This window comes from Ambystoma mexicanum, chromosome 8 (genome assembly GCF_040938575.1).
Source record: "Ambystoma mexicanum isolate Mex_15411 chromosome 8, UKY_AmexF1_1, whole genome shotgun sequence".
In the NCBI taxonomy this organism is placed as follows: domain Eukaryota; kingdom Metazoa; phylum Chordata; class Amphibia; order Caudata; family Ambystomatidae; genus Ambystoma; species Ambystoma mexicanum.
Window position 1 is genome coordinate 804,683,151 of NC_090929.1, and position 19,968 is coordinate 804,703,118.

Here is a 19,968-nt window from a genome sequence, read left to right on the forward strand (position 1 = left end):
GTCATCCTTGTAGTCTAGTTAATGAGTTTTTTGCCAGTGGTTGGCTAAAGGATATTTGGACTCTTGACTACCAATTGTAGCCCAGTGCTCACAGATGCAAACTTCAAGGGGCGAATAGTGCTCCCAATATATTTCAGACCACAGGTACAGATTATACAATACACAACAAATGTAGAATTACAGTTGATGAGTCAATTGTGTGATCTCCTCGTTCCAAAGGAGACCTGTGATGTTTCCAAAGTAAATTTACACATATTGCAAAAGCCACATTATGAAACCCAGTGGCCTGAGCTGAATGTAGCCAAGTCAATTTAGGAGAGGGCATACTCGTAAATGAAGGACAAAGTTTATTTTTGAGTGATTTGCATTTGCATTAGCAGTCGGATCTAACCAGTTGACGATGTCAGAATCAAGGTGTAACAGGTGCCAATGTTTTCTCAGCACATTATAGATCTTGTGACTGTCCGAATTGAACCTCGTGATTAACCTAATTTTCTGAGTGATGGGAGACTTGTCATGAGTTTTAGGAACAAGCAGGTCTGCTCTCTTTGGCTGGTGTACTGAAGCTAATGCTTTATCGACACAGCTATGATGGTATCCTCTCTCAAGGAAGCATGACTTAATGGCGATCATTGTCAAATTCCTTGGGATTAGATCAATTCCTCTTAGCACGGATGAACTCACCTTTCGGAATGTTTGCCTTTACATGATTTTTATGACAACTTTCTGCATGCATTGTTGAATTGACAGAAGGAGTTTTACGATAAGTTTTAGTGACTAAACTATTAGGGGTTAAATCAATTGATAGATCCAAAAAATCAATGTGTTTGGCTCACAGTGGAAGTAAATTGTAAGCCCCAGTTGTTGTTGTTCAAGAAGACAACAAATTCAGAAAGTAAATCTTGTGTACCAGTCCAAATTAGAATAACATCTATGTAACGTTTCCACAAGTGAATGAATGGAAGAAAAACAGGGCAAGCAAATACGATTGTTCAAAAAAATGCATGAAAGCATTGGCAAGTGCTGGTGCAAAGCTTGCACCCATAGCCACCCCAATGAGTTGCATGAAGTACTCATTGTTAAATACAAAAACATTATTCTTCAAAGTAAATGTTAGCTCTTTCACCATTTCAATATAATCAAAAAAGGATGCAGAGAATTCACGAAATAGAAAATTAACACTTTGTAATGCGTTAGTATGATCTATGGAAGTATAAAGTGCTTTCACATCTAAGGTGACTAGCCAACAATTAGATTGAAGATTCAAATCGTCCAGAATTTGTAATGTGTGCATTGTATCTCTGATATACGTAGGGGTCTTAAGAACGGCTGGTAACAAGAATTTGTTAATGTAAATAGAAATAGGTTCTAGCACACCACCACCCCCACTGACTATTGGCCTCCCTTCTGGAATATCTGAGAATTCTTTATGGATTATGGGAAGGAAATAGACAGTGGGCATAATAGGCCCATCTACGATGAGGAAATGTCTTTCCACATCAGTAAGCAAACCCATTTTGTGCCATTTCAAAAGTAGATTGGTGGCTGCTGCATGGATTAACTGCAGAGGATTGTTCGAAAGAATGGAGTAACCACCAGCAGTGTTTAAGTGACTTAGTCCCATAGTGATATAATCTGAACAACCACATTGCCGCCCTTATTAGCTTCTTTGATGATCAAATCACGATTGGAAGACAGATGTTGAATTGCGTGAAACTCAAGTTTATTAAGATTACTTTTGAAAATAGATTTGTAAGATGAACCAGAGCCTTCCAGTAAATGTATGTCCTTAATAACTGCCTGATAAAAGGTGTCGATGATATTGTCATGAGGGAATGTAGGAGAGAAATTTGATTTCCTTGAGAGTTCCTTAATGTTTACATTTGGTGAACAATATCAAGCTCCTTACGCACTTGTGAGATACTGGTTTGCGATTGTGGCACTACATCATCTAAAGTCATTAGAACATAAGTAGTGAGAAGTGTTTGCATAGAGATCTGGGACGGAGTCGGTGTGAGTGGTGGAGGTTTGTAATTACGTACTTGCGTTACAAAGAATTTTTTTAGTTTGAGTTTACGAATAAACTTAAAGAGGTCAATATGAATATCCACAAAATTATTGGTAGCTGATAGAACAAAGGAAAGACCCTTGTTGAGAACAGTAGTTTCAGCTGAGGAGAGCGAATATTAGCTTAAGTTAGTAATTAAGTTCATGGGTTTGGATTGGTCAATTGCTGCTGAGACATTGCTCTGGTGAGTCTTGGAGAGGGTGGTGTGTTTCCGCTGCCTTGGCCTACCCCCCTTTGCACACCTGGTTGTATGCCAGTGATTGATATATTGGTGGAGACTGGCATTTGGAAGCATACTTTTTTTGCTGCAGCAATTCGGTTGCCCTTCTTGTAGCGTCCGAGTTGCTCCAAAAAAGGCGAAGGTCCCGTTGGAACCGAAGTAATGGGTTCCGAATCCACTAATTCATCTTGGTCAGTTTCATGAGAGATTGATGCCGAAGGAGTAACAGTTACAACATTGGATGTGGAGGGAGTTTGAGGCTCGGAATCATTATCAACATCTGAGCTAGCTGGAGTCGAGGCAAGGCTGCTAGATCGGGTTCTCGATACCTCATATTTAGCCTGATGGGTATAGATTCTATTATCCCTATAGTCTCGATCATCAAGAGAACATTTTCTCGACTTACACATTTTGACCTCATCTTGATGTTTACGTAATATTTCATACAGTGTTTTGAAATTTTCCCCTGGATGCTATGCCTTTATTTGTCCTGCTTATGTTACTGTATGGTGTCACTATATTATTGAATGTTGCACACTCCATTTTTGTTATTGTATCCTATGTTTAATAATAGCCTCAGATGAAGAGCCGTGGAAGGCTCGAAACACGTGTTAGGCTGTTGCTTGTACTAAACCTAGGCTGTTCTTTCATACAAATCACTTGGACTCCCGATTTTTATTTTGCTATACTTGGCGCAGTGAAACTGGGACTTGTTTGTGTTGCCTTTGTACTTGCCTCAGTGGAATCATACTGGCAGTATATCCACACTACCCAGATACCTGCAGCCTTGACGCTCTTTGTCCAATTTATACTTAGAATCGCTGTGGATCGTGACTTTTTATGCCAGTTTATTACCATTTAATATGTGTATTAAGACGGAGTAGTATCTTTTGGATCATGGTGTAGTCATGACACACTATTGCCTAAGAGAGATAATGTATTAGAGTAGCCAATGATGGCCTAGCCAGCCATAAATTTGATGTCTGCGCAACAGAAATTAATATAGAGAATTAGTGATCAAAACTAAGCATGGTGCAGTGTGTTAAACCCTTGTTGTTCCTTAGCTTTGAATAAACAAATGGTCCTTTTTGTAACATGACGGGGAAAGGGTTTTTAACATTGTACATGTCCCTGGGATCGCCAGCCCAAAAACACATGCAGGGTGAAAACTACACATGGGCACATTAAAAGCTGTACATGCTGTTGTGGAAAAATTACCATTGACTAAACTGGTGGATTGGTGAACAATTTATTAGTAAAAAGCAAGCCACAACCGAGTGACAGTATTAGACTTCGCAAGTGAGAACCCCCTCTTCCTCAGTGCACCGTTCTTATACCCAAAGGAACACTTACATTTCAATGGAAAGAAAGGTACAAACGGCGCAATAAATCGTAATGAAAAAAAATTACAAGCAGGGAACAAATGCAGATCTTTGGTACCAGCTTGCATGTTAAGGCTGTGAAGTGGGAGAATGGAAGACCAGGCTCCCGCCCTTCCCCTCTCGCGCTTGGCCTAGAGGATCACGGCCTAGACACCCGCCACGAGAGGAGTTTGCCTATCTACCAGACGACCAAATACCCTGGTACAGGAACATACGGATGTGCCCATCTACCTGCCCAGCAGCCTGCTCTGTCCATGCCGACACCTGCGGCACGGACCAACTCGACTAAACCTACACGTCGTTAGAGATGCCATGACGACCTAGCCAACGGTCAGCACACCTGTGCAAATATACACACCGGACACTCCCGCACCAATCCACACGAAGAATATACTCAGTGCTATGACGTAGGCGACAGACATACTCACGGACGTGCATCTTTATTATTTTCCACATAGGCTCTCAAAATGCAGAAACGCAAGACGCATCATGAACTTATCTAAAAAGGCTTGCTCACGCTTCTTCTAAGAGCCATGCACCATAATGAAGAATATAACGGGGACACGATACTGAGGATAAAGCAATATGATACCGCAACCTAAAGCGCTCTGCATCAAACGGTTCCACCTATGCACCAGGCCCAAGTAGGCCGCAAGCAAAAGCTTCCATGAACATTGAATGAGCAAGAACTGGGTTGCTGACCCTTCAAAATGAGCCCGGCGAAAGCACAACGCCAAGGGCACGATGTTGCGATCTCGCACGCTGCAAGCCAACGCCAAGGTCGCACCTGCAAGATAAACCAGGCACACAGTAGGAAAAACAATATTAATTGTGCTGAATTTTGCCTCAAACACGGTCTCACCTCACGTGACAAAGCCAAACCTGACAAGATGCCAAGCCCAGGAGGATGGAGACGCCTGAATCCCACGTTTCAAGACACAGGCAGATACAATTAAAAGACTCATTGGACATCTGCAGCAGTGGGAGTAGTCGACCTCCCAACATATGAATAAATCCTCACATTGTTTACACCTACCCATATTAAAACATTGTTGCAAATGACAGGTGCACTGCGAGCTGGGAACAGCGATAGTCCCAGACTGGGAGGCTCGCGAGCGGACCAATTAGAACATGGGGTGCTTATCACTGACGCCATTAACATTGACCAATCCTCAGAGGTCTTCATGTAACAATTTCCATGTATCAAATTGAAGGGACAGCCCAGGTATACCACCTGACTAACCCTTAGCCACTAACACCGTTCTATATATGTGCTCTATACTAACCCTACCACTCGAGTAACCAATCCAGAGTGGAGATAGTTTTTTTGCTAAAACTTTCCAAGTGACGCAAGTAGCGCGTCATACTAAGGTAAAAAGGGCCTGCGAGCCCCACGATTGTGTGTGTGTCAGGACGGACGCGTACGCTCCTTGACCCATCCCTGCCGTTTTGTCTAATAAACAGCAGAGTCAACTTGCTTCTTGTGTGTGTCTCATACTCTATCTCTGTTGGGATATACGGGAGGAGTTGGGGCCTCCCTGCCCGGAGGTCTGCGGACGGTCCGGCCGACCCCGGCAGAATTTCTCCCCGACAGCTGTGTTAGGGAGGACAGTATAAAGTGATACATTAGTTGAGCTGAATATACTCCTCAAAGGTTCAGAGTCTGAGGCATGCAAGCACGCTTACAGTATGACGACTTCTGTCTGCTAAAGCCACTTTTAGAAAAAGTGGGAGCCTAAACTACGCTTGCATATGCCAAAAAGGAAACCCTTTCAGAAGTGAGAGATGTGAAGGTGAGCACAACTACACACTGGGCGAAGGGCCTTATTCGCAAGGACATGCACAGTAAAGCCTCAACAGGAATGGGCAAGAAACCATATTTAATCATGGCGGTTTGCAGTGCCTACTCCATTTTAAAATGCATCAGTATGCTAGGGGAGTACATTAACATTTTCAATTAGTTTCCCCCACAATGCATACATAGATTGATATTTGCACACTTATATAGATTGAAAGCAGCGCACTCATGATGGTTAGTAAAAGTTGTGTCTATTATATGTAAGCCAGCCACTATCTACATATTATTATTATTATTATTATTAATACTTTAGCATTTATATAGCGCTACGAACCCTCAGGCATCGGAGTGCTGCTTATTATTACCCATGGCGTGTGGTGCTCATTTATCGACCTCTGAAGGATGAAAGGCTGAGTTTGGCTCTGCCGGGATTCGCACCTGCATCAGCAGGCTCTGCACAGATGTCAAAGTGAGCGCTCTACTCGCTGTGCTATCGGACCGGCTTTAAATGACTTGCACATAGCCTATACATTCACTACCTCACACTTGTACTGGGGAGCCAAGTTGAATGTATGTGTATTTTAAATGTTTGTTAAATAACTTTTCCGATGCAATACTTGTTTTGATACCGGAGAAAATTGAATGTTTTAATCACACTTGACTCATGTTGAAATGTCATCATTAAAGTCAATTGCATTAAGATAGAAGCAATTAGTGATGGCCTATTTAGAATGCCTAATGTCTTTTAGAGTATCATATATGTTTGATGGAAGTGTATGCATGTGTGTGGAACAATATCAACAATTGCATAGATGGGCACATTCGTTTAGCTGACTAATGCTTTTTGTATCCATGACATTGTTGTGATTTCCAGTGTCAATTTGAATACATTTTGAGTAACGCATTGCCTATTGCATTGCCCTTTATTGTGGGGGTGGGATTGTGTAAGCTGGGCATGATAGGTTGGTATGCTACACTAGCGAGAACCTACATTTAAATTTATAAAAATATAAATATTCCTACAACTGCACTGAATTTACAAAGACTTTTTTTAAATGATCTTATAGCAAATTGAACCTCTGGCCAAAGTGGTTGCCGCTAGGTTCGATGCTGAGAAAGTGTTCGACTTTGTGCAGTGTAATTATATCATCTTGGATTTGAGATTTCTTTTTCGGCTCATACTTTATCAAATGTCTGACCTTCATTTGTCTTTGACTGCCAAGGTAGTGTTCTTTCGTCTGCAGCATCCGTAAGGAGGGGCATTTGAAAGGGCACCACCGTCTCCACTTTTTTTTTTGCTCTTCGCAATCGTACCTGTGGTCTTTCTTGTATGCCCTCGACATGAACAAAGTCAGCGGATATCCGGTGCCCCCGTGATTATTTCACTTTACACAGACCATATCCTTTTGTATGTTAGAGACTGTAATGCTAGTTTAGGCCCTTTCATGGATGATGGCCAACAGTTTGTGCAACATTGTGGGTTCTGGGTTAACGGGACCAAATCTGAATTATCCCCTTTAACCAATGCTACGTTACCTCATAATGACCATATGGGTTTTAGATGTGCTCCTCAGTTGATTTTCTATGTAGTAATTTGTGTTGATGGAACCGACAAATCTTTTGTGTTCTTGAAATCTGGGTTCCTTTCTCCCAGTTCTTAATTTCCAAATGAAACACCTGGTCAAAAATGCCTCTATCCTTGTATACTCTGCTCTTAATATTTACTAACTTGTCCATTTTGTCAAGTAGATCCTTCCTGAACACAGTGCTTAAAGTGTCCGCCAAATTTCTTTCTGGTAAGAGGCATTCTAGATTGGGATAGAACAAAATTGTTAAGCCTTTTGATTTATGTGGACTCCCGACTTGGAGTTCTACTATCTTGTAAAACAAGTACAACTTGATACATACTGGTACAGTTCCTCAATTAGTTTCCTATAATTTAAAATTGAGAGGTGAGGCCATATTAGTTTCATTCTGTTACCTTCAACGATAAATATGACAACACCTTCACTTTGGATCCAATCCTTGTGACTGTTGTGTACCTTTTTATGGAACTTCCCTGATAAGCCAATCTAGCGAGGTCAAGTTATCAGTATAACATTGGATTTGGAAGAATCCCTTACACTGGCTCATAGTTTCCTAATGGATGTTTGTAACTCTAGAGGCTCTTGCTCCCAAATTGGGTACAAATCTGTTTGTGGTTCTACAGTAGTATCTCATACGTTCAGCATTTAAGTGCAAGTGGCCTACATTTCTTTCTTTGCATGCCTCAATCCCACCCATGTATTGATTTGATATTTTCAACTTTGGCACACTGATACATTAAGGTGCATAATGAGGAGACCAATCTTCAAAGCCAAGCAGCTGCAACTCATATTCTCTCAAAGGGAGAATGATGTCGGTTTTACAGTCCGATGAATGCTAGAAATGGTGCAATTCTTTGACTAAGGGTGCGTCTCACTAAACTCAAGATTACGATGTGTACAATCCAAGATGCTTAATAGATTGCATTACACACTGGCCAAGATTGCTATCTTTTCCCTGATGCAAGCAGTGAACGCCTGAAGTGTGATTTATCACCTGCTGGCTTCATACAGGTGTTCTGGTGTTGCCCTTGCATCGCAACCTCTGTTCTGTTGCTGACACATTAGCAGAAATCACTGACTACCTCCTGCCCTAGCTGCCTACTGAGATATATCAGAAAGAGAGCTCTCTTCAATCGAGTTTTTTTTTCAGGAGCTTACTGTTACTAATGATTGTGAAGAAACATATGTTTTTCTTTACTTCCAGTCCCACAACATCCCAAAGATATATTGGAAGGATTTGTTTAATTTAGATGTCAATCCTAATGTTTTACAAGCTATGGTATCGTACTAACCTTGGTTTTAGAATGTTTGAGTTCAGATTTGGGTATTTATTTTCATTTTATGTTCTGCATTAGTAATGTTTGTTTGTACACCGTCCTGCTGAAAGCTAAAGTTAAAAAATAACACGCCTTCACCTAAACTCTTGCACATAGGTTACAAAGCGAGCCAAATATTCATGAATAGATAAAAACTAATCTACATGAAGTAAAAAAGTTAAGGATTAGAGGAGAGAAGATGAATTTTAAGGGGAGCAAAAAGGAGCAAGAGTCGTAAATGAACAGAGAGGGGCATTCCTAAAGTTAGACGATGGAGCAAAAAGGACCACAAAAGGTGTGGGAGAGCAGCTAAAATTAGAGACTTTGACGAAGAGTAAACTGAACGAGAGGGGAAATAAGTGGGAGCCAAGCCATAAATACATTTAAAAATAAAGCCGAGAGAAACTGAAGAATGGCAGAAAAGGTGAGCTAGCTGCGAGAGGCTAAGTGCGATGGAGGAATGGGGTGCTAGCTGAAGAGAAGACAAATGTCGGAATTGAAAATCAAATTCAGGGGTTGAAGGATCATCAACTGGAAGACCAGAAAAAGTGGGAAACAGTAATCGACTGGTGAATAAATTGGAGTGAGAATCAGTCTTTCTAGCATAGAAAGTGAGAAAAGGATCACAAACCGAGAAAGTGAGAAAATGACCAGTTTCATGGATATTAGAGTACAATAGCTCCTTTCAGGTACGCCACAGCGCACTGAAGTAGCCATCCTTGGAAGTACACCTCCAATTCAGAGGAATACATTGTGGGAATGCAAATTTGCTCAAAAGCATGACCATGATCCTCTTTAGGGCAGTGTTTATTAAGGAATCCTTGAGATGTCTGTCTTGGTTGATAAAGCTATGTATAAATTAGCACTGCCCTCTAAAAGTCAGGCAATTTCAAAGAGGTAAACGCATCCTTTTGAGCTAATTTGCAATGCATTGCTCAGTGGCTGTGAACTGGTGGTTAACTTTCAGGGAGTTCAACTGGATGATGATGTGGCATATGTAGTCGAAGGGCAGTGCTATCACATAACAGTATTTGTACAAGCGGTTTTCATGGCATATTCTACACACGTTTCAGGTGAAAGGAGACCAGGAGGACGATAAATAGGAGGAAAAGGATACTTTGAACATTTTCAAAAATTGCTTTTGTGGATTTGGTCATCCACTTTGAGGAGTTGGAATCTGTTACTAGTTACTGCTTAAAAAAACCCGGCTAAAATGTCTTGCTCTTACTACTGATTTTTCTTAAATTTCATATCACAAAACCCAACTTGCGCATGGCTGTATGAACAGCATTGGCACCTAATAATAGGTTAAACTCAGTTGTATACTTTATCGGAAGCAGGTGTCACTAGATTACCCGGGTGTGCATGCTAGCCCTGAAATGGGCTGGTTAGGACTCCATTTACCCCTGGATTGGGTTTCCTCCCTGAGTTCTCAGGTCTGATAATGTCACTTTGGCTTTTTTCGTTCTTAAATTAAATCCACCTTCATCTCCTGCTGCTAACTTTCAATATATAGGTACTTCATTCCCTTCTTCACATAGCCAACTGCAAAACTTTACTAATCCACGTCTATTTGGTTTCTTTTGTATTTCCTTTACCATTTTGGGTGATAAATTATCAGCTGTTGTGTTGGGAGTTTCATGGATTATAAATTACGCAAATATTTTGGCAACCGGTTATTTTAAGTGTGGTGTAATATTTGTTGTACTTATTTAAATGAGCATCAGCTTTGAATGAAGGACCTTGGTGGGATACATTGAAGGTAGCGTGCGTTGTGTGACTCTTGTATATCTTTGCGCTCAGTTAAATACAATGTTGGAATTTTTGTTCGTCAGTGTTAAGCTTTCCTGTTGGGCTGTGCAGGATTCGCCTTCGTGCACTGACATGGCGCCCAATGCTGCTTCTTCTGACAAAGGGTTTCAATAGTACAAAGTCAAAAATGTCTTATTGTTAAGCAATTTCAATTGGGATTCTTTTAAACCGTGTGCCTTTTTGAACCTTTGCTTTGGACAGACATGGTAATTACCATAGACAAACCAGGGTCACTGCTGCAATGAAAAAGCCTATTTGCTTATTTCCATTGTCTTGTCTCTTTTCAAGTTAAGATGACTGTTGGAGCGTTCTACTTTGAGAAGCAGATGTGACACTGAAAATGAAGTGATTGTTCAAATGTAGGCATGACTAATCCAGCTTGATCTGTGCTATCAGTTAGGCAGACACTTTTGTGGTGGGCTGTTTATTCGGTTCTGTTCGAAATTGACCACTTTATGGTTGAGAAGGGCTCAGTTAAGACGTTCAAATAATTTAGCTACGTTTCATGCTTGCACTTTGCAGTTGCCTTTTGAGATTTGGGTGTGAAGAACCAGAGCGTGCCTAAATGTGTTGGGCTGCACTACGCAGACATCACAACATTTTTGGGTTTCTGGTGGCAGAAAGGACAGTTAACTTGGAGTAGCTGCTTTTTTCATAAAACAGTATACCAGCGATATTTTGCTGACTGTAGCAAGTTTTGATGGTCGCACTTAGTCCAGTGATATGAGAGATTAATTTATTGATTATCTTACTGTTTATTTTTCTTTTTCAGTTCGCCTCCATGACAGTATTTCAGAGGAAGGGTTTCACTACCTTGTCTTTGACCTGTAAGTAACTCAGACGTATATGTGTAGAAAACGAATGCATAACATAGGCTGGTTAAGTGCAAATATACAAATGCAAAATGTAATTTTTATTTGACAATTTGTTAGCACACTTCTGCCATTTTCATTGTCCCACACTTAAATGATTTTGCCCACTTCTCGGCTAGCTTCTCGGACTATCCGTAGCCTCGTTGCTCAGTTCTCGATCACCTTCGCATGATTTGGTTAGCGAATTAAAGAAACCAGAAGTTATGATAAGGTCACAAAGGTTATTGGGTTTTTTCCCAACATTTGCCAATGCCCAACGGAAGGGCAGTTCTATCACATAATAGTATTTGCGGAAAAGATTTTCATAGCAGATGGACCCAGCTCCAATGATCAACACAAAGGAAGCAGGGTGCTACTTGTTCTTGCTTCAAGCCTAACAGTGCGGTCGACACAAACCACTACAAGGAACAACTTTTTAATGCTCACGTAACTGGTGCTATACGAGTTTACCCATATGACATTACAGCTTTGATTTTTTGAGGATATGGACCAATCTGTATTTAGTTTACGTTTATGAGCACTGTAATTTAATAGTATTCCATCTTTAGGACATTTTTAATTAAGGAGCTATGGCGAAATACAGAGTTTGCACTTAAGCAACTGGTTTAGCAAATTGTATCTAGGTTACATAGCACTACGTCCACTAATCAAATAGAATCTATTTAAAATGATGTCACTTCGTTTTTATTTCTGTGTAACTGGCAAAGGATTGTCATGCAGTTGATGGGGTAGTTAGGATGGCAGCACAATATGTAATAGTTCGTTGTTCATTAGAGTAAGATCCTGCTCACAAGTTGATGCCTGATCCCTAGGAGTTAATTTTTAGCTCCTGGTGAATACATTTTTTTTAAAAATCACTGTACTTGCATTTCAGCATTTTTATTTTGAACTATTGCGTTATGTTGGCTGTCTTATTTTTATTGGTATTGTGACAAAAGATAAAAATTACTATAATTATTAAGCGAATATCACAATACACATTCCATTGCAAGACACACTCATTCTGCACTTGGAGTGTGCACCTATTGAGAATAGCCAGTTCAGGGTGGCAAGCGAATGTCATTAGAAATGATCTGGCACCATATTAAAGGAGCTGGAAGCCTACGGTGTATTGGTCACTCGCTATGACCCTTGTACGATTTCTTCATTACAGTACCAGGCAGGTACTGGTTTCCATATTCAACTGGACATTAACAGATTTACAAAGATTTCTCTTGTTCTCTCCCAGCAAGAGTATTCATGGTAAGGTTGGAATTTTTTGGGTTGGGTTTCATTTTTTTATGTCCATTTCTGTAATAGGCGTGTCTAATGTTCCTATTTCCTCCTGTGTGACCCTGGGTAACTGGAGGAGGTTTAAATATCCAGAATCTACAGTTTCTGAGCTTGAGATTCTCTAATGTATAATGGTCATAATAATCAGAAAAATGCTATATGACGATCTCTCTCAGCTGAAACCCCCTCACCTTTCTTCCTCTTAGCACCGTCACTGACTGGTTTCCCCGAAAGACTGCCCTAGCTGCGTCCTACCCCATTCCTGGATAGACCTCAATTTTGTCCTGTAAATGTCCCTTAAAATTTGGATCCCTTGCTAGCAGGTCATTTTATTGACGTCTCATTTCACTTGCGGGTTCAAGTGTTCCAAGACCAGCTTGTCATCTAAACACGTAATCTGCGATACCTTGAGCCCAATGACCAAAGGTTTGTGCTCGCCTCAACCAGGAGAAGGTCTGTCAAAAGAGGAGCTCTGATGCACCAGATAATAGAAATTGCCCTTTCCTGTCCTTTGGCCATGTGTCTACCCATCCCTGTTTTTTTAATGGGGTACAAAATTAGCTTGCCCTTGCATATTCTTTTGTGAACGCTGACCCACCTCAGTCAGTCAGTCAGTCTGTCTGTCCAGAGCTGGACACAATACTTGGTTTAAGTCTACCCCTAGAATTACTCTCATCATCTACCCATCTTTAACATTTTTCCAACACTCTTGCTGCAAATTACTTTTATTTGGGGCATAACCTGTTCTTACTGTATATTGCTCACTTCTGTAATTCATTGAATATTAATTATCTCAGGGCCTCTGTGTTTTGACTCCTTCATTTTCAAATGCTTGGCTATAATGATTCAGATGTTCCTTGCCCCCGTCACCCACATTTTAGTGTGTTGCAAAGCCCACAATGTACTTCCTATACACTTGCTCCATGTTGTGTTTTTTTGTTTTGTCATCATCTTCCCTAAATGATTCTTGGAGTAGGTGAATTTGCACGGAATACCCTTTTGAATTCACTCGTCAAGTGACCTTTTTTTGGGGTTGTAGTGAGTTCAAACCTGTGATTATTGGGGCCAATATTTGCCACCCAAATAAGCCATATGCATTCCCATCTGAGATGGATCCTGTGAAATCATCACTAAAACCCCAGAATTAGGCTTCTCTCACGTGGGCAGGGGAAGGCAGCTGCTACCTGATCCTGGGGGCGGTATTATGAGGGAGGATCATGTGACGATGCATTTTTTTAAGTTTATTTTTCATTTTGCAAGAACAATCGAAACACACAAGGAGTCTGAACCAGCCTGTGACCACCCTGAGCATGACACTAAAGTATATTAGCAATGCCCATTAAACAAAAATCAATTACGGTTTCACACATCAAACTTATTCGGCCTCTGTAATCAAGTACTGTACATATGGTACCCACACCTCCGACGGCCGGACATGCAGCGGTAAAGTCAGAATTAATGCGGTCTCCATATCGTGGCAGTACGCCACATCTCGCAGCCACACCTGCATACTTGGCAGATGGGGGGGCCCCCCCACAATGCCCATGGCTACCCTTCTGCGAGCCACCACCACTATCGGGCCCGCCAAGCATCTACTTGCCTTTGGCAGGGAACTTGTGCATCGCTGGAGCACCACCATGGGATCCGGCACCAGTTGTTCCCCAATATTCAAAGACTTTTGCCAGGGCATCCTCCTAGAACCGGGAAACCAGTGTGCACTCCCAGGCCAAATGAAGAAACCCTGCCAGGCCCACTACATCTAGTGAATGAGTTTTGCATGGAAGGAAAATGCCTATGGAGCCTAGCCAGAGAATTGTAGACCTGGTGTAGGAAGTTGAAGTGTTGAAGATTTCCTATGTGACACAACATGTAACATTGACTAATGAAAATGTGGTTTTGCCTACCTCTTGACCCCCACTATTCCTCCCGATTTCCCACTCCATTTTTGTCTGGCATTTTGGTTTACTTTGATTTATTAACTTTTATTTTTTATGGTTTTCTTTAATCCATCAATTACTGTTATAGTTGGTAAAACATGTGAATTAACATTTGTCATCTTTTAATTTTGCTTTCATATGATTTTGAAAATATCTTTATAATTTTGTGATTTCTTTTGATTGATACATAACATCAGCCCTGATCTGAGAAAGGTCCAAGAGGGACCGAAACACGTGCCATCACTATGGGCATCAATGTAATAAAACGCTTGTTGAAAAAACTGGACGCAGTCTCAACTTGGGATCTTTTTTCTTTACTTAACCATTTATATGTGGTTTTCACTTGGCTAAACCACTACCCAAGGGGACGCGACCGCAGGGAACGTGTTGTAGAGAAAAGAGCATTTTTACTCATTACTGAAAAAAGATGTCGCCATGTCAGACCTGACCAACATAGCCAAGCTCTTCTAAAACTAATCCAGAACAGGACTGCGAGACTTGTCCTTGGGCTTAAACCCTGGGATCGTATCTCTCCAACTCTGAAATCCCTTCATTGGCTCGTAGTGGACGCACAGATTAAATTTAAAACCCTCTGTATTGTCCACAAAGCTTTATGGGCCTGTTTCCAAAATGCCTTCAACCAGCCCTCCATAAATACCTCCCCTCTCGAGCCCTTCATGCCTCTACTTCTGACTCCGCCGATTTTCAAAGAAACGAGCTGGGGGCAGATCCCTGTCTTCGGCGGGGGCCTCCCTTTAGAACAGCCTCCCGGCCACTTTGATACTTGAGGAGAACCATCTCTGGTTCCGGAAGCACCTCAAGACCTTCCTCTTCGCTTCTGCCTTTGCCACTCTTCTCCCCTGCTGATCTGTTTCCTCTCTTGGCTCCATTCGCCCGGCCTCCCTTGGGCCCAGGTACCTTCTCTCCCTCCTGGACTGCCTCAGAGCGGTTCCATGTGTTAAAATAGCGGCAAAAATGGCAGTGGACACAGAATATCGTGGCAAAAAGGTTGTGGTTTTGCATCCGCAATCCATGAAAAGGATGTGAGGGACACCCCTGCAACAACACACGCTCCCCTTTAATGGTGTAATGGGGTACACCTTTTAACGGGTCAAACCACAGCATTTTTGCCGCAGTTTTTTTGTACAGGTGACATTTTTGCCGCAATTTTATCACTGCATACCCTCCGAGCCACCACTTGTACTGGGATCTGTAGCTGTACCCATACAGTCCCCCAACCTCCATTTTTTTTTTCTTCTTCTTCTGTACTTTTCAGATATACCCTATATGGCAAATCTTGCACTCTGCCTCTGTTTATTTATTGCATTTATTTATTGCACTTATTATTTATTCTGTTATCTCCTTTCTCCAGCATTGGATCTTTCATGGATTCACACGCTGTGAATATTCCCCGTCGTCAGGTTGGGAACCTCGGTCACTTTAACCTAGCATTTTCCTATGGAAAACTTCGACACATTAGTGTCCTATCAACGTCCTTTTTGGGTGCTTTAGTCCCCACCAATAGGACGTAGGGTATAAATAGCCCCGCCCGCGGCTTCCCTTCAGATTTCAACCCTCTCCAAACTGTGTTGGTATCACCTTTGTGTTTTTGCACGTGCGTTTGATACTCTAGTATTGAGATGGCTCCTGGGGCTCCGAAGTAGTCTATTCCGGCCCTATGTGACTTGAGGGTTGAAGGTGTATGAAGGTGACGGACAGCCTTATGGATTGCCTCTACTGCCTTTACCCCCATCACTCGGCAGACACTTGCGAGATTTGTCGAGAGTTCTCGCAGAAGACGCTTTAGGACTGCAATCGGTGGCTGGTCTGTTGGCTCAATGAGGGCACATACCCGGCCTCGGAGGTGGGGTCGGTCCGGAGCGTGTCCTCGGTGCGGCATGTGCAGTCTGCGGAACATCGCCGTGCGGCGTCGGCCGAGCCTCCGGCTAAGAAACTTCATCGTGCTGTACCAGCGTCGGAGGTGGGGAAGGGCAGCAGATCTTCTTTGAGTAGGCAGCTGTCGAAGGGTAATTCTTTGTCTAAGCATGGTCAGTTGGACCATTCCCGGGGGTCTGGTAGTAGGCCCGAAAAGTCGACGGTGCAGGAGAAGGGCTTGCCCAAGCCGAAGGAATTATCATCGAAGCGCTAGTCTTCCGGGGACTATCACAGGTCGTCATCTAAACACCGATCCAGCCCTGCCAAGCAGACCGGGTCTCCGGTGAAGTCTACGCTGCAGCAGGCGGTACCGACGACAACCTCGTTGACGGTGGACCCCTCGTCGACAGTTGCTCTCCAATCTACAGTTCCGTCGTCGATGGTGGTGTCGTCGGCTCCGGCGACGACCGTGTTTGACAAGGGATTGATGATGTTCTCGTCCACGCGTATGGAAACGGAAGGATTGTTGCCTATGAGTGGGGCATGGCAGTCTAACGTCTTCAACTCGCTACTGCCTGACAACATTCTGCATCAGGATACGGCGGCTTTTTCAGGGTCTTCGGAGGTGGACGGCGACCGGGAGCCTGTGCTGGACCCGTCTGCTTTGGGACTACAAATGTTGGGCCTTCAACGTCGGGTGGAGTGGGAGCTGGTCCAGCTAGTTATCCACTGTTTAACCCACAGTCTGTTGTCGCTCCAAGTTCTGGCCACGCTGCAATTGTTGTTGGGCCAGTTGGATGCAAGCTTGCCTCCTCTGCATGTGACCCCGGTGGGGCCGTTGATAAAGGTTCCTGGTGTTCCTCCATGAAAATCTCCTCCGGCAGGGTTGCCTGTACCGTTGCCGGTGAGAGAAGACTGTGCAGTCGTATCCTGAGGCCGAACTACCAGTCGGCGACTGATAGTGTTCCGCGGGGCACTTTGTCTACTAGATCGTTGCCAAAGAGGGACGACGCGTGGTACAGGGAGGTGGAACAGCCTCCGAGTCTGGCGCAGCCTCCCCAACCCTCTCCACCCCCTATTTGTATTTGTTTTATTTGTATAGCGGCGCCAGGCTCGGAGGCAACCGGGCGCATATCTTCAATAATAGATTACACATACAATAAATTACAGGAATGACACATAGTTAGACGAGTGGTTACAATTAAGGCAAGGTTACAATTTACGTAGCAAACAATTTATACAATGGTGCAGTATCATTCAGATCAGTAAATAGACCCCATGGTCCCCATAGTCATGTTGAGTCAGGCTGTAACCAATGGTTCATGTGTAATGGTTAGCCAGAGCTTTGCTTTTTGTTGAATGAGTTGAATGACGGTAGATTTCTAATGGTGAGTGGCAGGGTGTTCCAGAGTTTAGCCGCCTGGACTGGGAAGCTGACACCTCCAGCTGTTTGCAGCTTATATCTGGGGATCGAGAGTCCTTGAGTTTGGACAGATCTCAGAGTCCCTGTATGAATGTATTGGGTGAAACGTGAAGCTAGATAAGTGGGGGCCAGATTATTTATGCATTTGTATGTGAGGGCCAGTGCTTTCAGGGAGATCCTTTGGGAGACTGATAACCAGTGAAGGTTTTTCCTGTTTTCTGAGATGTGTGCTGATCTGGGGATGTTGAGGGCCGCTCTGATGGCACTGTTTTGGGTGATCTGGAGTTTGTTGAGGTTCTGTTGATTAGTGCCTTGGTATAAAGCATTACAGTAGTCCAATTTGGACATAACCAGTGTCCTGGTGACAGTGATGCAATTTTGTGTGGTGAGGAAAGGTCGGCAGGCTGTAATTAACTTGCAGGTGTAGGCTGATGCAGCTACAACTGCATTGGTTTGTCGGGTGAGGGAGAGTGTGGAATCGAGGTAGATTCCTAAGGTTTTCGTATCTTTAAATACTTTGATTGCATTACCGTCAATATTGAAGGAGCTGAAAAATGGGTTCAGTTTGTTTAGTCTCTGTTGTGTTCCCAAGATGAGGAGCTCTGGCTTGTCATCATTGAGACACAACTCATGTTGGGCCATCCACGCTTGAATGACTTGGTAAATGTCGTTCAGAGCTTTAGAGTCGACAATGTAGTCACCGGTAGTGGGAATGAGTATCTGGGTGTCATCTGCATAATTGGTGTAGGTGACACCCAGATAGTAGAGCACATCAAACAGTGGTTTGGTAAATACATTGTAGAGTGTGGGGGAGACACAGGACCCCTGAGGGACTCCGCAAGGGACTGATGCAGGATCTACAGAGGAGGTAGGTGAGAAGGCTCTCATTTGTCTGTTGTCAAGGAAAGACCTAATCCAATTGGTGGCATTGTCCGAGAAATGGGCGGCAGATTTTAGGTGCTGACAGAGGATTTGGTGATTGACCAAGTCGAAGGCAGCGGATAGGTCCAATAAGAGAAGGAGGGCAAGTTTGCCATTTTCTTTTAGGTCCTCAATTTGAGTTTTAAGGTCTAGAAGAGCTGTTTCTGTCCCGTGTTTGGGTCTGAAATAGATTGTCTAGTGCCGAGGAGGTTGTTAGTTTCCAAGTAGTTCTGAATCTGAAGGTATGCTGCTCTGTCTAATATTTTTAGGAGGGATGGGACAGTGGTGATGGGTCTGTAGTTTGTGGGTACCTCAGGATCTAGAGTCATTTTTTTAGGATAGGGATAACCCAGGCATCCTTCAGGTTGTTAGGTACCATTCCAGATAGGAACAATGTATTGATAAAAGTTGTTATAAAGGGCGCCAAGTTGTGTGCCGATTCCTTAATGATAGGTGCTGGGCAGGAGTCACCTTGGCAATTGGATGGTTTTAAGTTGCAGATAATGTGTTCCACCTCTGAAATGGTAAGTGGGGTTAAGCTGAAAGGAGTGTGGGTAAAGGAAGCTGTAGGGGGGGCGACACTAGTTTGGAAAGGGGAGAGGAAGTGAGGGTGGTTTGTTTGGCATTGATTTTAGATTGTAAGGTTGTGATTTTGTTGAGGAGAGCGCTTTGGATATTATTACACCACGTGCTGTCCTTGCTGCAGGTATCAAGTGCAGGGGAAGGGGATTCTAATTCTTTGAGGATTGTGAAAAGCTCCTTCGCGTTGGATTCCGCTTGGGATATCCGCTGATTGTAGGTTTCTTTTTTGGCGTGTAGGATCGCTTCCTTATAGTTAAGGGACGTGATAATAAGACAGTCTTTATTGGATTCGCAAGGGTGGCTTTTCCAAAGAGCTTCAGCACTGTGCTTTTCTATACGCAGGACTCTAAGCTGTGGGGTGAACCAAGAGTTCAGATGGGCTCGTTGTTTGGCTTTACGAAGTTTAAGCGGAGCTATGGTGTCAATGGCTCTACGCAGTGTTTGATTAAAGGTGTCTACAAGGACAGTAGGGTCTTTGTGCCGAGAAGCACAGTTGTTGAGGATGGGAAGGATGAGGGGGAGAAGTTTGTCCCCGGTAATGTCTTTTGTTCCTAGTAGAAATAGCGGGGGCTATGGTGGGTTTGGTATGGGGATTAGTGGCTGGTAATTGGAAGATAATAATGTGATGGTCTGACCAGACGCAGGCTTGGTTTGCGCTTATCGTAATGTTGCAATTGAGATCAGCGATCCAGTCAAGCGTTCTGCCCTTGTTGTGGGTGGGTTCAAGAATGCGCTGCTAAAAGCCTAGGTTGTCAAGAGTAGAGGCGGCGACCTCAGTGGCCAAGTGGTCCTTGGTGTCGGTTAGGCCGAGGTTAAGGTCATCTAGTATTACCTGAGAGTTTGGTTTAGTATTTTTCATCAGGATGGATGTAATGTCGTCTGTGAAGGATCCAAGTGGTCCTGG

General features: G+C 43.1%; 1 protein-coding gene across 26 annotated transcripts in view; it reads left to right on the forward strand.

The window, feature by feature from the left end:
* The window catches only part of CAMK2G (calcium/calmodulin dependent protein kinase II gamma), a 2,374,050-nt gene that overhangs the window by 458,332 nt on the left and 1,895,750 nt on the right, over positions 1-19,968 (forward strand). For all 26 annotated transcript variants that reach the window (XM_069610663.1, XM_069610670.1, XM_069610673.1 and 23 more), the window contains exon 4: positions 10,955-11,009. In XM_069610663.1, coding sequence (XP_069466764.1) covers positions 10,955-11,009 — 55 coding nt within the window. The remainder of the gene's footprint in view (positions 1-10,954; positions 11,010-19,968) is intronic.